This window comes from Poecilia latipinna, unplaced genomic scaffold (assembly GCF_001443285.1).
Source record: "Poecilia latipinna isolate Pla-1442-1.1 unplaced genomic scaffold, P_latipinna-1.0 Scaffold165, whole genome shotgun sequence".
Classification (NCBI taxonomy): Eukaryota; Metazoa; Chordata; class Actinopteri; order Cyprinodontiformes; family Poeciliidae; genus Poecilia; species Poecilia latipinna.
Genome location: NW_015112781.1, coordinates 500,978 through 521,529, shown reverse-complemented (window position 1 = coordinate 521,529; position 20,552 = coordinate 500,978). Strand labels below are relative to the sequence as shown.

Sequence of the window (20,552 nt, the reverse complement as noted above, 5' to 3'; positions counted from 1 at the left end):
TTGTTTAAGATCCATGTGGATCTTAAACAAGATCCACATGGATCCACAAGGCGTGTAATAAAATCCTTTTAAGCCTGCTTTACTGCACGAAGGTGGGGGTCAGTGGATAGTAACAGTGTGTACTTTAGGCATGTGGTGGTGTGACTGTGCATCGAACTTGGTTGTTTAGGACGTCACTATGCTGGCCTGTTGTCTCCCAGGCAAGAACATATTGAGAAATTGCCCCAATTTACTTGTTTAAAGTTAAGTTGTTCTTACAGCTGCCAGTTCAATAACCATAGGCCTGTCCTGTATAGATGTTGTATAATCGAAGGGTAGATGATCTACTCTGAGCGATACAGTGAGAGTACTGCTGAGGCAGCATAAAGCGGGAGCTTAACTCTAGCTGGAGAAGGTAAAGCCTTTCCTCCAACTGTTAGCGGCTCATTGCCACTATAGGCACGCGGACTGAAAGGTCAGTTCATCTCAGATGGGATTTATAATTGCTAAACTTGTGTTTAGGTCACTTTTAAGAAGCTCAGATGTAGATGCTGGCATTGGTCAGGATGCTGGAAACTAATTGTATTGCTGTTCTTTCATCGAGCAAAGAATTTGGACGATGTCATCGTAACCATACTTTGCTGCTAGTGTTTATCTTCCTCCCGTTTCTGTGATGCATTCTGGAGCAAGAGAAGACAGCAATGTGGAGACCACAGAGTGCTGTGGATCGACGCAGGTCAGGACAAAAGGACAACAGACCTCTACAGCTAGTTGCCCACAGTCTATCATGGTGGTCCATTCCACACCAACAGGGGAGAAAATTCACTGTGAGAGCTACTTCATAAATGTAAGCTGTATTCTTTTGCCATTTTTCGTTTCGTTAAAAATGGAAGCTTGAATTAGTGTAGCTGTTGCTTTAATCTTAAGAATGTTACCATATCTTAAACAAGATCCACATATTTGTGGTACATGCTGCGTATTTAATAATATAATACAAAAAGTAATGAAACTACACAAGCAATTGAAGACGCGTACAAGTTCTCTATCTCAACTCTCTTAACCTTTCACCGATTTGAACTTATGGGTTTGTTACAACCCCACCCTAAAATTCCTAAAGTAAATTCTGGCACTGGGTTTTAACATAAAACGAAAAAAGTAATCCGAACAGTTGATGGATGGGTATAATTTATTTTACAGTCCTGATAAAACAACAACTACAGGAGACATAAAAAAACACAGGGGAGCTTAATGCTTCAGGGTCTCCAAGGCCAAAATAATAAACAAAACACCCCCTTATAACTATAAAATAAAACAACCACGTTCTAAAGAAGAACTAAAGGAAAATACAAAACCTAAACTCCCTTACTAACCAAAAAACAGGAGAAAACAGTTCACAAAAAAAAAATGGCAGAGAACCCCTACCAGCTTCCACCTCTGAACAAAAACACGTCTTGAACAATTGTTCACAAAGATGCTCACAGCTAGCTCAGTTCAGTTCCCACACACAATCAGTTCCCACACAGGATCACAGGTCAAGGCCCAGGACAAACAAATGAAGGGGGTCTGGCATCTTCAGCTTGCTGCTTTTTGTAGGGTGGCTGACGAGCCCCAACTCATCCCACCTGTGGCAGCCAGGTAAAACACACAAAACAAGAGAGCTCTTTCATGAAGAGAGCCCCTAGAGGTCAGTGACCGTAACAGGCTTGTCAGTTTGTCTGAACCTACTGACATTTTGTAGCCTGCAAATAAACCATGTATTTTACAGTTGTGAACCTGCTTACTTCACCTTTTAGTCAAGTATTTTGTTAAATTACAAAACCCCAAAATTTCAAAAAGCTTGTATCTGTCCTTTATTTAATCAAGTAAAAGGAAACATTACTGATGCATTGCTCCAAGATTTCCTTAAAATCTAGTGCTCAAATGTTTACATTAGAAGAGCATGTTTACGAATTAGAGATGAAAACAATAAAAAAAATTTGTGGTGTAAATATTTAATAAATCAAAGACTGTTTCCATAGAGTTTGTAAAGACTCATTCACTTACTGGCAAAAGAAGAGTGTTGCTTCAGAACAGGGGAAGGGTGTTATGGAGAGAGGCTCTGCAACATCCTTAAAAGTACAGTGAACATAAACAATTTCATTATCTTCAAGAAACACTCTGCCTGGAAGAATGTCCTGTTCAGTTCCTGGGAGGTTCTTCCTTAGGACATCTTGACCTTCACATGGTCGACACAAACAACTGTCCTGTCATGTTAGTTCTGTGAAAAAATAGTGTAGGGCATTACTAAACACACTTTATGAAAACCACTCAAATCTCCCTCACAATATTAATCTCTGTTTTGCAGAAGAAAGTAATTTAAACTTTGAATATTGACAGGAAAAAAAAAAAAAAGCTCTTACAATTGTGTCAAACTTTGTGACAATTTTTTTTCTGGATTCTTTTTCCCTAGTAATTGCTTTTTATCAAGATTTTCTCAAACAGCAATTGCTCGCAGACATTCAAGCACAAGGAAGTTTAATCACTTAAACGTTTTTGTGGGAGAAAGATCATTTTTGCAGCCAAAATTAAGTACTAAGAAACCAAAAAAAGGAATGCATAAAATGGCAAAGGAGAGAAAAAACAGAGAGAGAAAAAAAAACATGCACAGCAATAAAGCTGCAGTAAATCTGAATGTGCAGGGAATACTGGAGCTTTGCTATAATTCCCTGTTGTGTGCAAAGAGGGTGTCTTTTTGTTCTTTTCATACCGGCGCATACTGTCACGGCGGTATGACACTATCTATTCCCAAACAGCAGTGCCTCTAACTTTCTAAGGAAAAGTTAGAGGAACTGTGGTGCGTTGAACTGAAATGCACTCCATGACCCTGTGGCTTGGCTGTAGTTTCAGCAGGAAGTATAATAGCTGTGTTTCTTTCCTTAGACGAAGGACGCCGTGGCAGAGGCATCTCCTGATTCTGCACCAACCAGGAAACGCTACAAGAGCACAACGGATATTCGAGGCAGTTTTTGCTTGCTGCCTCCCTGCACTCCTGGAGTCACAGATAAAGAGCAGAACGTCTGGCGGCGCTGTTCATTGAGCGAGACCAACAATGTCTCGCAATTCCGTCGTCATGCCCTCAGTGTCCCCAACATGGGCTCCTCCAGTCCCCTTCATTTCACCCACAGCAGCCCTCTCCACACCAGCCCACTCTCACCAGCACACAGCAACACATCTAGCCCTGGAAGGGAAATGGAGAGGCTTGCAAAGGCTCGAAGTAAACTCATAGAAAGTGAAAGCAACCAAACACCCAGACTTCCTCCAGAAACCAGAGAGCAACTTCGCTACGTGTCCAAGGATGGAAAGTGCAGAGTCAACCTCGGCCACATTGATGAAAGGGGGCGTTTTCTCTCTGATATCTTTACCTCTTTTGTGGACCTCCAGTACCGCTGGTTTCTATTTGTTTTTATGATGTGCTATATTACAACCTGGTTCCTATTTGCTGGCCTTTATTATGCTAATGCATCCATTCGAGGTGAGTTGGGTCAAGAACAACCTCTTGGTACAACTCGGAACCAGCATGTAGACCAAAATCCCTGCTACTTGGGAATAGATGGTTTCATATCGGCCCTTCTGTTCTCCGTGGAGACACAGCGTACCATTGGTTATGGCTCACGGACTGTTTCCCCCACCTGCCACGAGGGTGTGCTGCTGGTCATGATGCAGTGCATCGTGGGCTCCATGATAGATGCCCTCATGGTGGGCTGCATGTTTGTGAAAATATCTCGTCCCAAAAAGCGAGCCGAGACGCTTCTTTTCAGCCGCACCTGCGTCATCGCAAACCGCGATGACCAGCTGTGCCTGATGTTTCGCCTCGGAGACCTGCGCGAGAGCCACATGGTGGATGCAAAGGTTCGAGCAAAGTTAATAAAGTCCCGCCAGACAGCTGAGGGGGAATTTCTACCACTGGAGCAGACAGAGATTGACCTCGGATATGAAACTGGATCAGACCGCCTCTTCCTGGTTGAACCTCAAGTCATTCAGCATAATATTGGTGCAAGCAGCCCGCTGTGGGACCTGGGCCCGGAGCAGCTCCGACGACAGCAGTTTGAGATCATTGTTATATTGGAGGGAATAGTCGAGGCCACAGGTTAGTAACAGTTAACTCCACAGGAAGGGGAGATAGAGTAGAATCTTAACATTCCCAGCATTTATTTTCCATAGTAATTTAACTTTTTTCTGTATTTCTCTCACAATTTGAGTTTTATGTCTATCTTCTTTTGCAAAAATATTTTATTAAAATCAAAAGTTTACTTAGGTCATTAAGCCAAACTATCAGAGCTTATATAAAGACTCACCTGTTTTATTGCCAAGGTATTCTAATAATTCAAAATTTCATAAACTCTTAAAGTTTATACACACACACACACACACACACACACACACACACACACACACACACACACACACACACACACAGTCAAGTTTTTTGCTCTCTTTAAACCATCTCGGCTTCTGCCCAAACTTGAAAAAGGCTTGCTCCCATCAAACAAACGCAGGAACCACTCACCTCAGCGACATCTTTTATTTATCTTTTCTTTTTGTCTTTGGATTCTTCCAACTGACAGCGCAAAACCACCATGACTTTACATGGAGTAGTCAAGATAGTTACAGAAGTCACAGAGCAGGTTGAAAACCTACAAACAAATGAAACAAAATCAATTACAGATCACAATGACCTAATTAACTAGTTTTCCAGGTGACGTTAACAACCTACTTTTAAGTTAACAGTGAATGAACAAATAAATAAACTACATTCTAAACACATAAAACCCATTTCATCAACAAGGCTAATTTGGTCTTCTGAATGCAGATTAAATGATATAATGTCCAGTTCCTACCAGTGGTGTCTTTGTGGAAGCTTGAAGCTCTTTCTCTGAAGAGATCATTGTGAGCACGGTGTGCCAAGTTACCTTATAGACTTCAGATGGGCCTGAGTGAAAGGGATGGGTGTGCCAGTTGGGTGGAGATAGTAAATGCACTCACAAGTGTATCATTTGCTGTTTTAACTTGACAATTTATCCACAACTGCAGATGCAAGCATTTGATGTATGTTTTTTTTTTTTTACCATCTTTGTCATGTGGATGCTTTTCTTTTTCAGATTAGCTTGAGATGTAAACAAGGCTTCTTATGGTTTCCCATCAACAATTCCTTTTGATTGCTCTGGATTTTTGTTTAAGGCTATCAGAGTAAAGAGCGCTGAATATATCATGTGCATGCCACACTTTAAAGATTTTCATTCTAAAGAAATGCTTAAAACCATTACATCTCTCTTTCACACAACACTTATCTACTAGCGTGTCATAAAGGCTTTATAAAATGCTCTCACGATTGTGACTACGACGTTACAAAAAGTGAAGAGAGGCATTTATCATTGTTACAGTCAATTTGAATGAGAATATTCCAGGCAATGTTGCCTTCCTTCAGGCCACAGACATATTTTTTCTAGTGAGTCGCAAGATGTTGAGGTTTGGCTCTGGGACTAAAATTCCTGAACTCTCATGAGGATACTGGCCTGTGCATGGACCATTCATTAAAACTAAATAACAACAACTTCTGTGGCCACACTATTGAGTCGGATTTATACAATTGCTCTGTGACCAATACAAAACAAAAGAATCTCTTTCGAAGGAAACAGTCTTTCATCACTTTAATCTGTCTGCTTTCTAGTTTCATTTTTGCATGAGAGTTCGACATATGTAAGAGTGAGCAGACTGCAATTAAAGGGGTCTTTGTCTTGGGTCTGGAAGCTATTACTTCTGAAGTCTGCAAAAATGAGGATGGATTTGGAACATTTCTGAAACACATTCACGTAACAATTTCTTTCATACTTTTAAATGATTTTTTTTCTATTTTAAATAACTTGTATCTCAAAAATAAAGTGACTTAAATGTGAGCAAAAACATGAGCAACTTGCTACTCTTTACATAAGATATGTAAACACATTGCATTTTCTAACAGGGAAAAAGTTCAGCCACCATACCTCCTAAGTACTGTAGTTACCCATGTGGTTGAAATAATATCATTGAGATATTTATTTTAGTCTTCTACCAGTGTATAATGTCTCTCCAATCCTCAAAGCATGGGAGGATATGATCTAAAGATCATATCCTGTAGTCCTGTATGACTGAATGACTATATGACTGTAGTCCCAGAGCCAGATGATCTCATTTCCCAGCCAGTTTTGGGATTATTTTGCTTAATAAATGTTCTCACATTTTCCTCAAACACCCTCTGATGTTTGTATTTCACTATTGATTCTGACATGTTGAACTATTGGCCTAACATGTTTTTCTTGGAAGAAAATGATGATTTGGTGCCTTTTGGTCCTGTGTCCAAATAATTACCTTTTAGACTAATTTGTCCAATGAACAAGGCAAACTTCCGCCTTTTCTTCATGCTTTTTGTAGAGATCAGATTAACTTTTCCCATGGAAATTTCACTGCAGGTTTCTCTAACGGGCAGTATGCTCATTTATTTAGGTAATTCTTTCCGCAAAGGCCGATGACTTAGAGCTGTTGAAAGCCAAAAACTCATATTCCCAAAAACTAAAAATATTACATCAGACCAATAAGAAAGGAATTTAATAGATGTGTTACATTATGGGAAACACAATCATTAAAAAACATCGAAGTTCTAGAATTTAATTAAAGTTTTTTGTCTAGATTTTTTTGTTAATAGATTTTACTTTTGGTATATTTTATCACCTACATTATTTATCAGATTCTATTTGTTGGTTTTGCTATTTTTTCCTAAATCATTTTTAAAAAAGATAAAATCTCTCCACTAAAACACAAGTTTTATTACATAAATGCTGATTACATCCTAGAACAGTACGTGTCCTTTGAGTAGGCCCATTTGTACTTTTCTCAATCAGTCAATCAATCAAATTTTATTTGAATAGCAGAAGCATTTCAGCAGCAAGGCATTTCAAAGTGCTTTACATAATTAAAAGAAAACAGCATGTGACATTGAATAAGAAAGAGAAAGAGATTTTGAAAAAAAAAAAAGATGAAAAAAATAATAAAAACATTAAAACCCGCACCCCTTTTCAAGCAGGGGGTGCGACACCCGCACCCCCTGGTAGGGACAATCTATCTCATACAGGGACAATCTATCTCATACAGATTTTCTCCAGGTGAAGATGATGACATCATTGCTGTAATTATTAATTTCTCCTATGTTTTTACTTGCTTTCAGCTTCATCATACAAATTCTAGATACCAGATTGAATCAATTACAACTGCAACGTACCTTTGCAACAGCAATGATAATTTTTTCATCCCTAAGCAAATTTACTGTACATTCAAAGAGTAAAGCGTTATGGCATCATAGTAATAGGACGGAATGTCATGATGTTCACACAAAGTACTGTGCAGGGAAATACAAACACATAGCGACATCTTGTGGAACACAATGTGAATTACACTTCTTTTTTAAATTTTTTTTTTTTTTTTTTTTTACAGGAATGATGTGCCAAGCCAAAACATCTTACATAGAAACAGAGATTGAGTGGGGTGCTCGCTTTGAACCCTGCATGACGCTGGAGAAAGGCTCATTTCGAGTGGATCTGCGCAGGTTCCACACCACATACAAGGTACCGCTTCCAAACTGCAGCGCCAGCCAAGCACACCAGCTGATGGTTCTGGTCGGGTGCAAAGTCCAAAGCCACACCGCCTGCAGGGAGTGCGATGCCTGGGCAGAGGGAGCAGCTGAAGGAGGCAAAGAAAAGTCTCCGTCGAACATTCGGTTTACCATCGGTGACATTCAGGAGGAAAGAATGTCAGAAGGTAATGAAAGTGAAGCAAGTGCTGAGCAGATGCTGTGATAGAATGTTTTACAGGACTTTTAACATCCCCCTTCTATCCTTAAATATGCATAGACCCGTTTATTAATAAAAACTAAATATTGTATCAACAAACTCACTGCGTTTCCATCCCCTTCTTTGTCTTTTTGGAAGCTAATAATCACATTTGAGCATTCCTTCAAACTCAAGTTATTTCAAGTTTATGTGCTGTGTTTTAGATGCAGCTCGTGATAACAGTGTTAGAAGGCTTGCCACTCATAACTTATTCAAAAAAATCTGACTCTAGACGTACAAACTTTAACAAACCATCAGCTTTGCAGAGAGACTAGACGTTATTTTTCAGTCATGGATGTCAGTTTTATCGGTGAGATTTTTTAAAATTACTTTTCAAGATAAAAAAAAATATTGCATTTTTGTGACACTGAAACATTTTAGAGAAACAAAACCATTTTACTTTCAAAGATAAATGCAGCTGCAGGGTGCAAAGCCAACCAAATCAACCTGACCCTTTGTAAAAAAAGTCATTGTCTCCCTTGTTAAATAATAAATTACTTGTGATTAAGTACATTGTTTAAACAGTTAAGTTTAATTTACAATTTTCTGACAACATGAAGATGTCAGACAAGACATGAAGTTGAAACACAGAGCTAAAGTGGCGTCCCCTTTTGCCAGTGGTCTCCTGAATAACAATGATTGTAAATTAAACATTTTGTTACAAATAAAAAATCTGGAAAGTGTGGTGTGCTTCTTGTATTTAGCTCTTTTACTCTGATATCCTGGATTAATCTTCCAGTGTGAACAACTACCGTCTGGAGCAATGTAGCTATCGTGAATTGAGTCCATCTGTGTAAAATTGACTCTTAGTATGAACACATCCCATCTATGAAGGCCTCAGTGAGTTTGTTAGAGAACTTTAGTGAACAAACGAGATCATAGGCACCAAAGAAGGCGCTAGTGAGGCCAGGGAGAAAGTTGTGGAGAAGTTTAACTGCAGCTGTTGATGTCAAAGTTCGCATTAAGAAGATTAATACAGTGGAGATAGGCTTTGAGTGGTATGCGTCACCATATGCATTTGTCTGAACTCTTTTAATCACTGAACTGATTCAGAGGATTGTCACTGTGACAATGAAACCAACCGCATTCTTAAAAATCATTGCTTGTCACACCGGAGTCAGGCTTTGATCACCATTAGCTGCTCGACAGGCAGTAAATGTAAATGCTAGTAAAGGTCCCAGACACACTGCATAAACAACTACACACTCAGCCACACACATTCTCTCACACAAACTCCCCCCCCAGTTTCTGAGAACATCTCATCGCCACCACATGCTTAACAGGCTGATAAAGACAGTAAGCATTTCTATACTATTTCACTCGCTCACCACAAATAAGCAGCATAGCTTTTGATGTCCTGAAGAACGTATCTGATGCATTAGATGCGATTTGTCTGATAAGAGTAAAACCAGAAAAGCATCATTTAAATAACGACACTGATGAGTATTTATATATGATTAAATAGACAGGTCCTTGAAGGGAAAAGCCTAAGCAGAAGAAAATGTAAGTGGATAAACTGAAAGAATTGCAGACAAAACTCTGTACTTACAAACTTATTTATTTGGTGAAGTAGTAACATAGCACATTTATCTGGTAAATGCTTAGCTGGCAAAAGAAATAAACATTTATTGATATTCCTTTTTCATACTTATTATGATAATGCTGTTGAAATCCACACTTATCCGTAAGTGGTAGCAGGCCTGTAAGCTGTACAGAAAGCTCCCTGGAGGAAGCATTTTATAACGTCACATATCGCAAACATTAACTACTGAGAAAACATCAGTTGTAACATACCGCATGTGTAGCTTTTGTAAAAAGCATTTCATCTACCAAGTGCTATTCAATCTAAAGGACGTGACGTAGGTGAATTGGTGTCCATGCATTTGGCAATGACAGAAAACAAAAGATCTTAGCTGAGGATTAAAAAGTAACTTGGTTACAGGAGCTAATATTTATTAAATAGTAATACAGCAGAACGATACATTAAAAAATAGCACATGCAACCTTTATCATATTTCAGTTAATGTTGATAATCTAGTTTGACACATTTTTATATTCAAGAATGAATGAAATATTTCTTATTTGACCCTTAATTCTGAAGTCTCGACACCTTTTATCCCAAGTACGTGTGATATTATATGAATAGGCAAGTCAGCATGCAAATGTGAATATGATATGGTTTAAACTAAATGAATTATTATGTTTTATTTTTACTGTGCAGTGATAGTAGGGCTGATTCTGATATTTCCTGTGTTCTTTCAAGCGTGGCGTTTAAAGCTCCAGCACAAGAAAATGCCGATTTTTGTTTTCGCTGCATGTCCTCTTGAGGGCGCTGTGAACCCGGGTGAAGGCTGCGAAGCTTGCACAAGCAGTCCGATAATAATTTTGAAAGTCAGAGGGAGGATTCCTGCGTCATGCATCGAGGATTAGATGCTGATGTGGCTTTAATGCCTGGTAAACACTTTCAAAACCCTTAATGTCACTGGAAATAGTACTGCATCTGTATTTCCTATTATTGCAAATGCAAATAGAGAACGGTTTCAGAATGTCGGGTTTGACCTTGAACCACAAATTGGAGAAATGTTTTTATTCAACGTTCACTTTTGTATGGGTTAAGCAGACCTTTAGCTATGAGTGTCACTCCCGTACTGTAAATTCAACCCAAATTAAACAGCCCTCACAGGAGATTCACCAACTGAAGCTACAGCTTTATGAGGATGGCCTCATATGTGGGAGATGTACAAGTAGGTGTTGTTGATGCTCCAGTCAGGGGGGAAGTCCTGCACAGCGTGGCTCTTGATGTGCCTCTGCATGGCGACCAGGCTGCTGCAGAACTCCAGGCACACGGTGCACTGGTAGGGCGCTGCGCCGCCATGGGTCCGCAGGTGTTTGATCATGGCAGAGTAGTCCCGTGAGCGCTGACCACACAGACGACACTCAAACGGCTTCTCTCCTAGAAGCAAAGACAATGCACAGGAAGGAAGACATTTAAGGTGTTTGGAGGGGGGGGGGGGGGGCAAACAAAGAGCACGGGCATAGGGTCTCACATTTATATTCTAGCATATGAGCTTTTCAGTCGGTTGTTGCCAAACCCTGTAAATGACGAGTGCGCATCACTTCCGTGATTTTTTTTCTTTTCTTTCTTTTTCAGAAATGAATTGCGTTAGTGATTGAAATCACCTAAACTGGGACACTTTTATGCTAATCATTCAGGTTTGCACAAGTTAACTTCATGCCATTGTTCCACTTAGTCAGTTTGTTTCTCTGATTTTATGTCATGGTAAAAACAAAAAGAGCACATTTACCGGCTAACCATTTGCTACTAACGTCTAGATGTGGATAAAAATGAAATTGTGAAACATTTGAATGTTCCAAATGCCTCAAGTTTTGTTCTTAGTTTATATATATATAAGCATATAAGCAATCCTAATGTACACTGTTGATTAACACGTCTCCTACCTCATGGAAGATTGAGATCTGTTAGTTTCAGTTTTTCTGTGAGGTTTTTTGTGATATTAAAATGAGTGGAAAACTATGAGCTGCTTGGAAAACAACTCTACTACAGTCTTCTTCAGAAAATGTTCAGCACTTTGGAAAAACAGAAATTTATAAGCGACATTTTAAACATTCGAAGGTGCCACAGAGTAAATATTTGCATAATTGCACACTTTACCATCATTTCGTTTACCAATGCAATACTACAACAACTCCTCAACTTAAAAGTACTCAAGCATATAGTATGTCACAAAAGTATTTCTTAGCAGTAGGACATTTTTGAAAATGTTGTCACGTTACAACCACCAAACCTATGTATTTTATCGGGATTTTGTTTGATAGAAAGAGGCGAGTAGAGTAGGCAACAATCGTACTCAAGAATGAGTAACATTACCGCAACACATTTTTACTCAAGTAGACGTATTTGGTGAAAATTCTGCTAAAGCACTGAGTAACTAATTATGATATCTGATTTAGTCTGATTTAATTTGTTAAAATGATGTAATGAGACAAATAAAAATATTAAGAAACCATTTTAAAGAATAATGTAAAAAGCAATTAAAACAATGGGGGGAAAAAAAAAAAAAACATTTCCAAATCTCTGTGAGTGTGTAGAACATGTATGTTCTAATGCATTTATGTTGGAGCAAAGTGCCGTAAAGTATTTCCAATGACAGTACACTTTACTTTAGTGATTTGCACTACTAGTTTTTGGGTGATGCATTGAATACTGTTCTATGAAAACTTGACCTGTCTGCTGTTCTTCTTGGTCTTCATGATGCTGCTTGTTCACTAACAAACCTTCGAGACCTTCACAGAACATCTGGTTTTTATTTTTTTATTTATATTAAATTTTAGACAGGTGAACTCGAGGTTAGTTGATAATCCTGGATTTATTTATTTATTTATTTAGTTTGTGGTATAAAAGTAAAGGGGCTAATTACAAAGTGTATCTCACATTTTGCTGATTTTTGTTTTTGTTTTTTTTTTGCTTAATTAGTGAATAACTTTTTTTATTTTTTATTTTTTTACACTTCACAGTTTAACCGCTTTATAACGATCTATCAAATGAACCCCTCCCAACTCAAAATAAACCCAAGTCTTTGGTTGGAACATGACAGAAACATAAATCTATGCAATGCGCAGTTGTTAGGGTTGCAAGCTTGATTCCAATCAACTAGAACAATGAGTAATCAATAGGTCGTCAGTGGTATACTGACACAAAGTATGTTTTTGAACTGTTAACAATTATTTAGAGAATTACCCGTATGAACGCGGTGATGTGTGTCGAGCTGATGTTTTAGGCTAAACTTCTTTGGACAGTGTTTGCACTGGTAGGGTTTTTCTCCTCTGTGGTCTCTAGCATTCGCTGCGTGTTGCACGGCGTCTCTTCCGCAGAACTGACATCCATCACAGTTTTGACCTGCGGCAAACCGAAATAGGCAGTTAGAAGGGCAGTTTTAAAGGTGTTAAGGCTTGTCAGCAGTGAAACCCATGTTTTCAAAAACTGCATATTACACACAAAGCTAGACTGCACAACAGGAAATGCCACCTCAAATATTACTCAATGTGTTTAAACATGAGAAATATGGGTATTGCTAATGACAGGATATGGTAGGCAATCAAAGAGAGTAAATCAAATAACTATTTATTTGGAATAAAACCAGTTGATTAATAGGTGCTCCTAATCTAACCAGTACCTGGTTTGATGTGATTCTGGACTGTAGGCTTGAAATAAGACATAGGATTTTATTAGAAAATGTCGTAATTAACCGATATATTTACAGAGAGGATTATTTTTATAATCTTGCCACCTCCAGCCATTCTCATTTTATGTTACTGTGTTGAGGTTTTAAATTGTCTTTTATTAGTGATTATTGCCCATTATGCTGCCTCTTGACTGAGTCCGTGCCGTAAATGAGAATTGATTCCTAGTCGATTCAATGTGAGTACCTTCTCAATAAACATAAAAGCCAAGTAATCATTGCTTTCTGATCTCACTTTTTAAGCAAACAGGAAAAATATTTACTGAAGCAAATAATAATAATAATAATAAAAAAAGACGGCTATTAAAAAGCGATTTTGCAACCGTTTTCTCAGAAAGCGTATCTCTTTGACGCATCCTGTTGCAAGAGAATAGGCTCACCATGTGTAAGAATACTTTCCTGTCACCTTTGCATGCATATCTTCTTAAAAATCTTTTACAAAAGGTGTGATTTTTGAGGTTAAAGTAAAAAAAAAAAAGTGCAGCCTCTTGCTGGCCTGTATGGTTTTCGGGTCTTTTTTAGAGAAATTGTACCCATCACAGTAGCCTATAGACAGGATGCAGAAATATGAAGCGGGTATACTGTAGTCAGGGGAGAAAACAGGAGAGACTAAACCACAACAATTGAACACTTACCACTCTAAAAAACGCAACCTGCAGAGATCTGGCATCAGTTGCTTGCGTGTTTCCTGTCCAATGCTTTGCTCTGTGTCTCGATTCAAAATACCCAACGTTTTGCAATGCTTGTATTTTTATATGTATGTATATATATATATATATATATATATATATATATATATATGTATATATACACACACGCACATTTTTTAGAAGTCTAAACTTCTATCTCTTAGCTTCAAGCGCAGCATTTCTTCTTTTTTAATTTTCAATTTTTCACAGTTGCTGAAAAACGAACATACTGTTCCATCAAAGACCAGATAAAGTCTTTATCGGCTAGATTGTACACTTTCACTCATGCACTTGCACAAGCTTCCTTGCAGATCCTATGTGAGCTGTCGGCTTCAGAAAACTTTATCCAAACATCAAATATGTTAGATTTATTTTTTTTTTTGTCTAAGGACAAACCACGCTTTCGCTGCTGCACGTACTGTACTGTGTATATCTAGCTGTATCTAGTAACCACACTACTGCTCCTATTGCACCATGCTTTCAAAACCACAACTCTCTATCACTTTCCATTGCGTAGTTGCGTCGCTGGAGCCTGCTGAGGTTAAGGGTCACGCCAATAAGTGCTTTAGAGTCTTGTTAAATTGACCTGTTTTACTCAGGATCAACACTCCTGTAGCTGCAGTCACAGCCACGGTCTCGGGGTGCTGTTCTCGTTGCAGCATTGAGGCATTTTTGCTTGATTACGTCCTTACCTAATTGTGTGGAGGCTGACTCCCGCAGCAACGGATCACAGAGGAGTCTTGAACTGCAGTGTTGGCACCCGTCAGCTCTTTCTCTGACTTTCGGCACTTCGGGATAGCTGCGAGAAGCATATTTTGTTTGTTTGAGTCCTGCAGATGGTACGGTACAAATCAAACATCTGTGCCAAAGACAAAAATCTGTGAAAAAAAAAATAGTTTCCTCTTATTAGAGAATATCAATTTAGATATTCTAAACTGATATTTAGAATATCAGTTCTAAATATCAGTGTGTCTCCTCCCCCACTGATTCCAACCACGGGATATTTATAGTACCGCTTCAGGGTTTCAATAATATTTGCCTTGGGTGAAAAATTTGATTACAGGGAACAAGATAGTGGGAGACACCAGAGGAGATCTTCTTTTCCACACACACTCTCGCTTGCGTTCTGAACAATGTTTTTGTGGTGTACACACGGCCAGTCGAAACACAGAAGATACGTTTTCAGTGGGTGGAAAATCTTAAATTTTGTTAAGAAAGGGAGACATGCAGGGGGCTCCCCTTTATTCACAATTTGGTTTTACTGCTGAAAGACTTGAAAGGATTTGGCTTTTTTTTGTTGTTTTTTTATTGTTTTGCATGAAAAAATAAATTTGAAAAAACTATTCTCAGACTTCCTTTTCTCCTAATATCAGAAAGTTCAATGTCATTTTTTAAAAAAATGACTGAAATACTGTAAAACATCTTTGATTTGGATCAATGAAACTATTTCTGCGTATCTAAACTTGGATTACGAGTTTCTTAAAAGAGACCGACAGATTTGATGTGGCAGGGAAGGGTTAACAGGTGAAACCGATCAAGCAGGAAAGTGCAGGAGGCTCAATCTCTCTCTCTCTCTCTCTCTCACACACACACACACACACACATCTACCGAAGCAGCAGTGAGTCAAGTACGATAGCTGTCGCAAAGGAACAACTGAGCAAGTCAGGGGGTTCTAAAATGAGTCTTCAGTAGGAAAAACATGGAGACAAATGAGAGAAAATAAAAACTGAACTTTCCAAGATTATGTCAGAAGTCTGTCTCACCTTGTTTCCACAGTTTGACTAGTGTGGCTCAATTTTTTTCTCTTCAAAATGCCGTTCTTGATCATGCTGCCCATCCTCGAAGTCTCCGTGTACAGATTTTGAGCGTAGGGGTGGGGGTGCAAACGTGAGTAGCCTAGTGCCGTGCTCTGAAGGGGAGTTTGAAAATGGGAACTGAGTAAAGGGAACATGTGTTGAGAAGAGAGGGGGAATGGACATACCACAGAGGTCTGGTTGGAGGACGGAAGGGGATGAGATGCAAAAAAGTTAGAGTAGTTCCCTGCAATTCGCATTAGGGTGTTCAGGTGATTCCCATTGTCCCACATGTTTGTGGGGAATGCCCACGCAGAAGAGAAGGAGGAACCGCTGCTGTTGGGCCTGGTAATGACACTATCTCTGTTGCACAGGGTCGCTGATATCGGGGACAATTTGGCCTTCCTTTTTGGGGATTGTTGGTTGGCGGGGACATCCGCAGAATCAGCGATTGAAGCACTTTCCATGACGATGCCAAAGCTCGGCTTTTCTACCGGGGAGGATGTTTTTTGGACTTTGCTCTCAGAAACTGGTCTACTCTTTTGCTTTTGATTTTTCTCTTCTACACTTTTCTCTTCCTCTGTGAGGTCTACTGCTTCTCCGTTTTTATCCTTCTCTCTGGCTTCGAGGCGGTCCAGCTGCTTGCGGCACTGGTCCTCCAGCAGCTGCATTTCTAAGACCTGGGCGGCTCTTAGCAGCTGCTGCAGGTCTTTCACCGGCACTTCAAGAGCTTGAGTGTAGATGAAGTCTAGGACTTGCTGGAAGGTGTGGGGAGAGAAATACTCCAATGTGCAATGGGCTGGGCTGTCTGCGTCGCCTTTGGCTAGGTGCTGTGCTAACGCTCTACTAGCGCAGGCTAGAACTAAGCGGTGCGCCCGAAACGTTTGGCTCTGCACCGAGATGATGGCGTCGCAAAGCGACCCTGATTGACGGAGGACATCTGCCTGCTGCAGAAAGTGGAAGTATTGGGTGTTGTTGATTCGAATCATCTCTGAATGTTCTGGAAATACGTTCTGAAAAGAGAAAACAACACACGAACGTGATCAGACGATTCCTACACTGTGCCGTTAATTTGTTGCATTTCTCTGGAATGGAAATCAGTGGCAGAAGAAAAAAAAATGTGTTTGCTGTGGTTTAAATAGTTCCCCCCCCACTCCTCCTAATTTAGTGTTGTCAAGTGGCGAGAGTCAAGGAGACAGATTGCACATGAGATTTAGTTAATCATTATAAAATATTTAATAACACGTTTCTTTTTCATCCAGCATGCAAGCTAATACTCATAATTTTTTAACCTGCCACAAAGACTAAAATTTACATATTTCCCTATACTTTTGCAATAACATTTACCTCAATCACAGCAATGTGTGTTATCAGGCTAAAACATGCTGCTTTGTGAAAATGTACTCTGCTAAGTGACACTTTTGATATTCGCAGAGCACATATGCACTCTAAAAGCCGCAAAGCCCTAACAGTGTATGAAACCATGACTAATGACTGTACACTCGAGAAAACATGAGTAAAGTTTGAACGTCAACAACAATAAAACTGTATTTAGGTGTGACAGACATCAAATGCAAAAGTGTGCAGGGGTGTAATATGTAAATATCTGCATATCAAACAGAAATATTTGGAATTTTGCAACTAAAATTGAGAATCCAGAGATGAAAATGTTGCTGCTGTGTGTTTACCAGCTGCTTGGAAGGCTGTGGTCTCGAAAGTGTTTGACTCTTGCAATTTATAATGCACTGCTGCTTTTCCAAACTGAGGTCAGAAATTGTCTGTGGCACAATTTTAAACAACTTCAGTCGTTTCTCTGTTTGATGTTTTAACTACGACGGGAAAAATGGATAATTAGAAAATTATTTTCTGGAAGAAAAATGTTTAGTGCTGCTCTTTAACAAAAAAAAAAAAAAAATGCATCGGACTGATCATTTTAATATACATTTTTCAATTCCCATGTTGGAAAAAAAATAAAAACAGCAATATGTTCAAAGGACAAGTTTTTTTTTTTTTGGCATCTGTTGATTTTTATCTTTACCATTTTTGCTCACATACACACTGAGCATAGTCCATACATGCAGCATCGAGAGTGAAAGTGACACTAGAGCAACTTTGTACATACTGTATACCAAGGTCATACGCAAGCTAAAGGTTTCACTTCAGTGTACACTTGATAAATAGAAGAATAAAAGTCATCATAGCAGATTGTAAACGTACTATATCAATAACACTCATTGTTCAGTTTAGGTAGATAAAGCAGGCATGAATTGGTGTACAGAATATCGTCTGTGCAAATGGATGTAAAACTTCCCCGAAGGCGATTTTTGCCAATGCGACATAAGCGACTTTTCTACGTGTTTCGCATTTTGAATTTGCAATTCATTGATCTGAAACAAAATATAATACTATTATTACTTCTATTACCACTACTATTACTACTACTACTAATAATAATATTTATAATATTTATAATAATACTAATACTAATAATAATAATAATAATAATAATGAGAATATTGGTGGTCATGTGAAGCGACATTTTCCAAAAAACCTTACAAATAAAACATGCCTTAGCCTTTCATAGTTTTGAAGCAAATTAAAAGTTTGGAATACAATGTCTTTCCGTATTACTTTTCAATCAACTTTACGTTCTCTTTAATGTAACTGTTATGTTTTATTCTAATTACTGAGACAACTTTTTTTATTTTGTATTTCTTAAAACGTTTCCTCTTTGAAACCACAATTAATATAATTTGAAACAACAAACACAGTAGGAGGCCTTCCAATCAAAATCAGCTAAAGGATTGCTCTTCGCTTTTTGTCAGACGTTGACTAATAAACTACATTTCCGGAAGTTTTCAAAACTATTTAAGTTAGCAAAAGAATGTAGCGTACCGCATTCGAATCCACAGTGCACTCCTGCATAGTTATGTCACAGTTAGCTGGCGCTTGAGCTCCATTCAGCTGCAGTACAGTAAAATCTGAATGCTTACACAGGGGAAAACCATGCATGCATTTGTCAGATTTACACATCCTTTTACAGGACATGAACTCACAGTCATCCTCCCCGCAGCGCGCATGTAGAGGATTAAAGTCAAAGGAGCGCAGACTGATTTGAAAGACTCCGTGGGCTACAGAAGAGCACAGTAGTACTAGTTTTCACTTGATTTTCTTTAGAAAAATAAAAGGGTGCTAAAAAACGACAGAGGAGGATCAAGTGTATGTTCTTGTGGTTTCAAGTCTCGGAAGATGGAGGAAAAAAAAAAAAAAAGCAGAAATCTGCATGAATGAAGGCACTTACCGGGTATTTAGAGAGTTTTCTCCCAAGAGGGCGATGAGCTACCCTACATCATGACTGTACAGTGACTTCTGAAATGTTGGGGCACAGGTTGGTCTGTGGGACAAGGTGGTTTCCTCTTTGTCTGCATGGTCCCTCCTCTTCAAGTCTCCTATTGGTGCATTGATTATAGAGCTAAATAGCTTGGTTCATGCTATAAGAAAGCAACTTTCTGTTTTATTAACCCACATGTTCTAAAACTGCTTTGCTTGTTTGAAGTGCAAGGAAGTTTCTATTATTGTTCATTCAAAAGCAAAAGTAAAAAAAAAAACCTTCTCTCTTTCTCTCTTCCTCTCTCTCTCACTCCCACACACACATGCATACATGCATGCATATACATATATACATGTCTATAAAATCATACATATATACATACATATGTAGATATAGATACAGATATATAGATAGATGTATAGATATAGATGCAGAAAGGGAGAAATGCTAAGTAGGGAGAGAGGGAGAAAAAATGAGGACAGTGGCGGGATATTTGTGTGATGCTATATACCTGTGACAACCATAGACAGTTTCCTACCCCTGCAGCCATCGTGTGCTGGTCACTACATTAATAGAGTATTCTGTGCTGTGACAGAAACCACTTGAAAGCGACTGGCCTGTGACAGGAAACATGCAGGCCAAAGCCCATTGGTACTGACATGCAGGGAGGGCAGGCTTGCAAACGTGCACCCTCAAAATAGAGATGTCTGCTTTTTCCCTTTTGTCAGGTATGTCAGATGTTAATGCGACAACCTTCAAAAATAGGCCAACTGTAGAGAGATGGTCACTTAAACAGACCACAGCGGTTGGCTAGTCCTACATTAGGTTTTCTGTAGCTTTTTTGTTTAAAACCGGTGCGTGCAGCAAAATTATTAATAACAAGTGGAGCTTGCTGCAGGAATCTATTTCCATCACGTTTCATTGCGTTATTCTCCTTTAATTGCACCAAATAACTCTGTTTTGTCAAGACTGTATCTCTTTTTCAGTTTAACATTTTTTTGAAGTACTCTTTTGACAGAGTTTGTCTCAAAGACAAGCACAAACACTTCACCCAAGCACTTGACAGACATGCAGTAGTCTTCATTAGCTTTCTGCGTAAAAATTTTTAAAGCAACACCCTAAAACATAAACCGAACCTCTGAAGCAGAGGACAGAGAGTTTACCTGTCACTTCCAGAAGACGTTTGTGTTTTTGAGAAAGATTTTTATTTCTGGATTTTTACATAACTGTTTCAGAAAAGAAAAAAAGAAAAACTGTTCTGTCTTTTGCACTAAGCAGGTGATCAACATTGTGGAGCACTAAACTCCTGAAGATGCGCCGCTCTTGTCTTCGTGGAATTTAATTCAAAGAAAAGAAAAGAAAAAAAAGAAGAAGAAAAAAAAGACGCTGAGCACTTTCAAACGCTCCGGCAGGAAAAAAGACAGACCTCGGTGCAACCAAACTGTTGTGGGTTTGAGTAGAAAAAAAAAAAAGTTTTGTTGTTCAAGATGAAACAAAAAAGCATACAGCAAATACCACCAGCAAAGATGTGATCTCTGCAGTTTTCATGTCAACAATTTGGAGCATGTTCGTTGCACGACAAGAGCAGAGGGTTCAACTT

The 20,552-nt window shown here is 38.8% G+C and overlaps 2 protein-coding genes across 3 annotated transcripts; one reads left to right on the top strand and one right to left on the bottom strand.

Annotated features, from left to right (window-relative positions):
• Nucleotides 1–41: 41 nt before the first annotated feature.
• Nucleotides 42–8,196, top strand: kcnj20 (potassium inwardly rectifying channel subfamily J member 20). Of its 2 annotated transcripts, XM_015029859.1 has the most exons (3): nt 46–826; nt 2,899–4,105; nt 7,483–8,196. In XM_015029859.1, the coding sequence occupies exons 1-3, from the start codon at nt 653–655 to the stop codon at nt 7,842–7,844; spliced, it is 1,743 nt and encodes a 580-aa protein (XP_014885345.1). In that variant the 5' UTR covers nt 46–652; the 3' UTR covers nt 7,845–8,196. The 2 variants fall into 2 exon arrangements, with proteins under 2 accessions (XP_014885346.1, XP_014885345.1); XM_015029860.1 differs by lacking the exon at nt 7,483–8,196 and having other exon boundaries at nt 42–826; nt 2,899–4,110.
• A 1,221-nt stretch (nt 8,197–9,417) lies between these two features.
• zbtb32 (zinc finger and BTB domain containing 32) lies at nt 9,418–19,212 on the bottom strand. The gene is made up of 5 exons (XM_015029858.1): nt 18,923–19,212; nt 15,592–16,634; nt 14,520–14,626; nt 12,637–12,795; nt 9,418–10,830 (listed from the first exon to the last, which is right to left on the bottom strand). Exons 2-5 carry the CDS (start codon nt 16,608–16,610, stop codon nt 10,601–10,603), a joined length of 1,515 nt encoding a protein of 504 aa, XP_014885344.1. The 5' UTR covers nt 16,611–16,634; nt 18,923–19,212; the 3' UTR covers nt 9,418–10,600.
• Nucleotides 19,213–20,552: the final 1,340 nt, after the last annotated feature.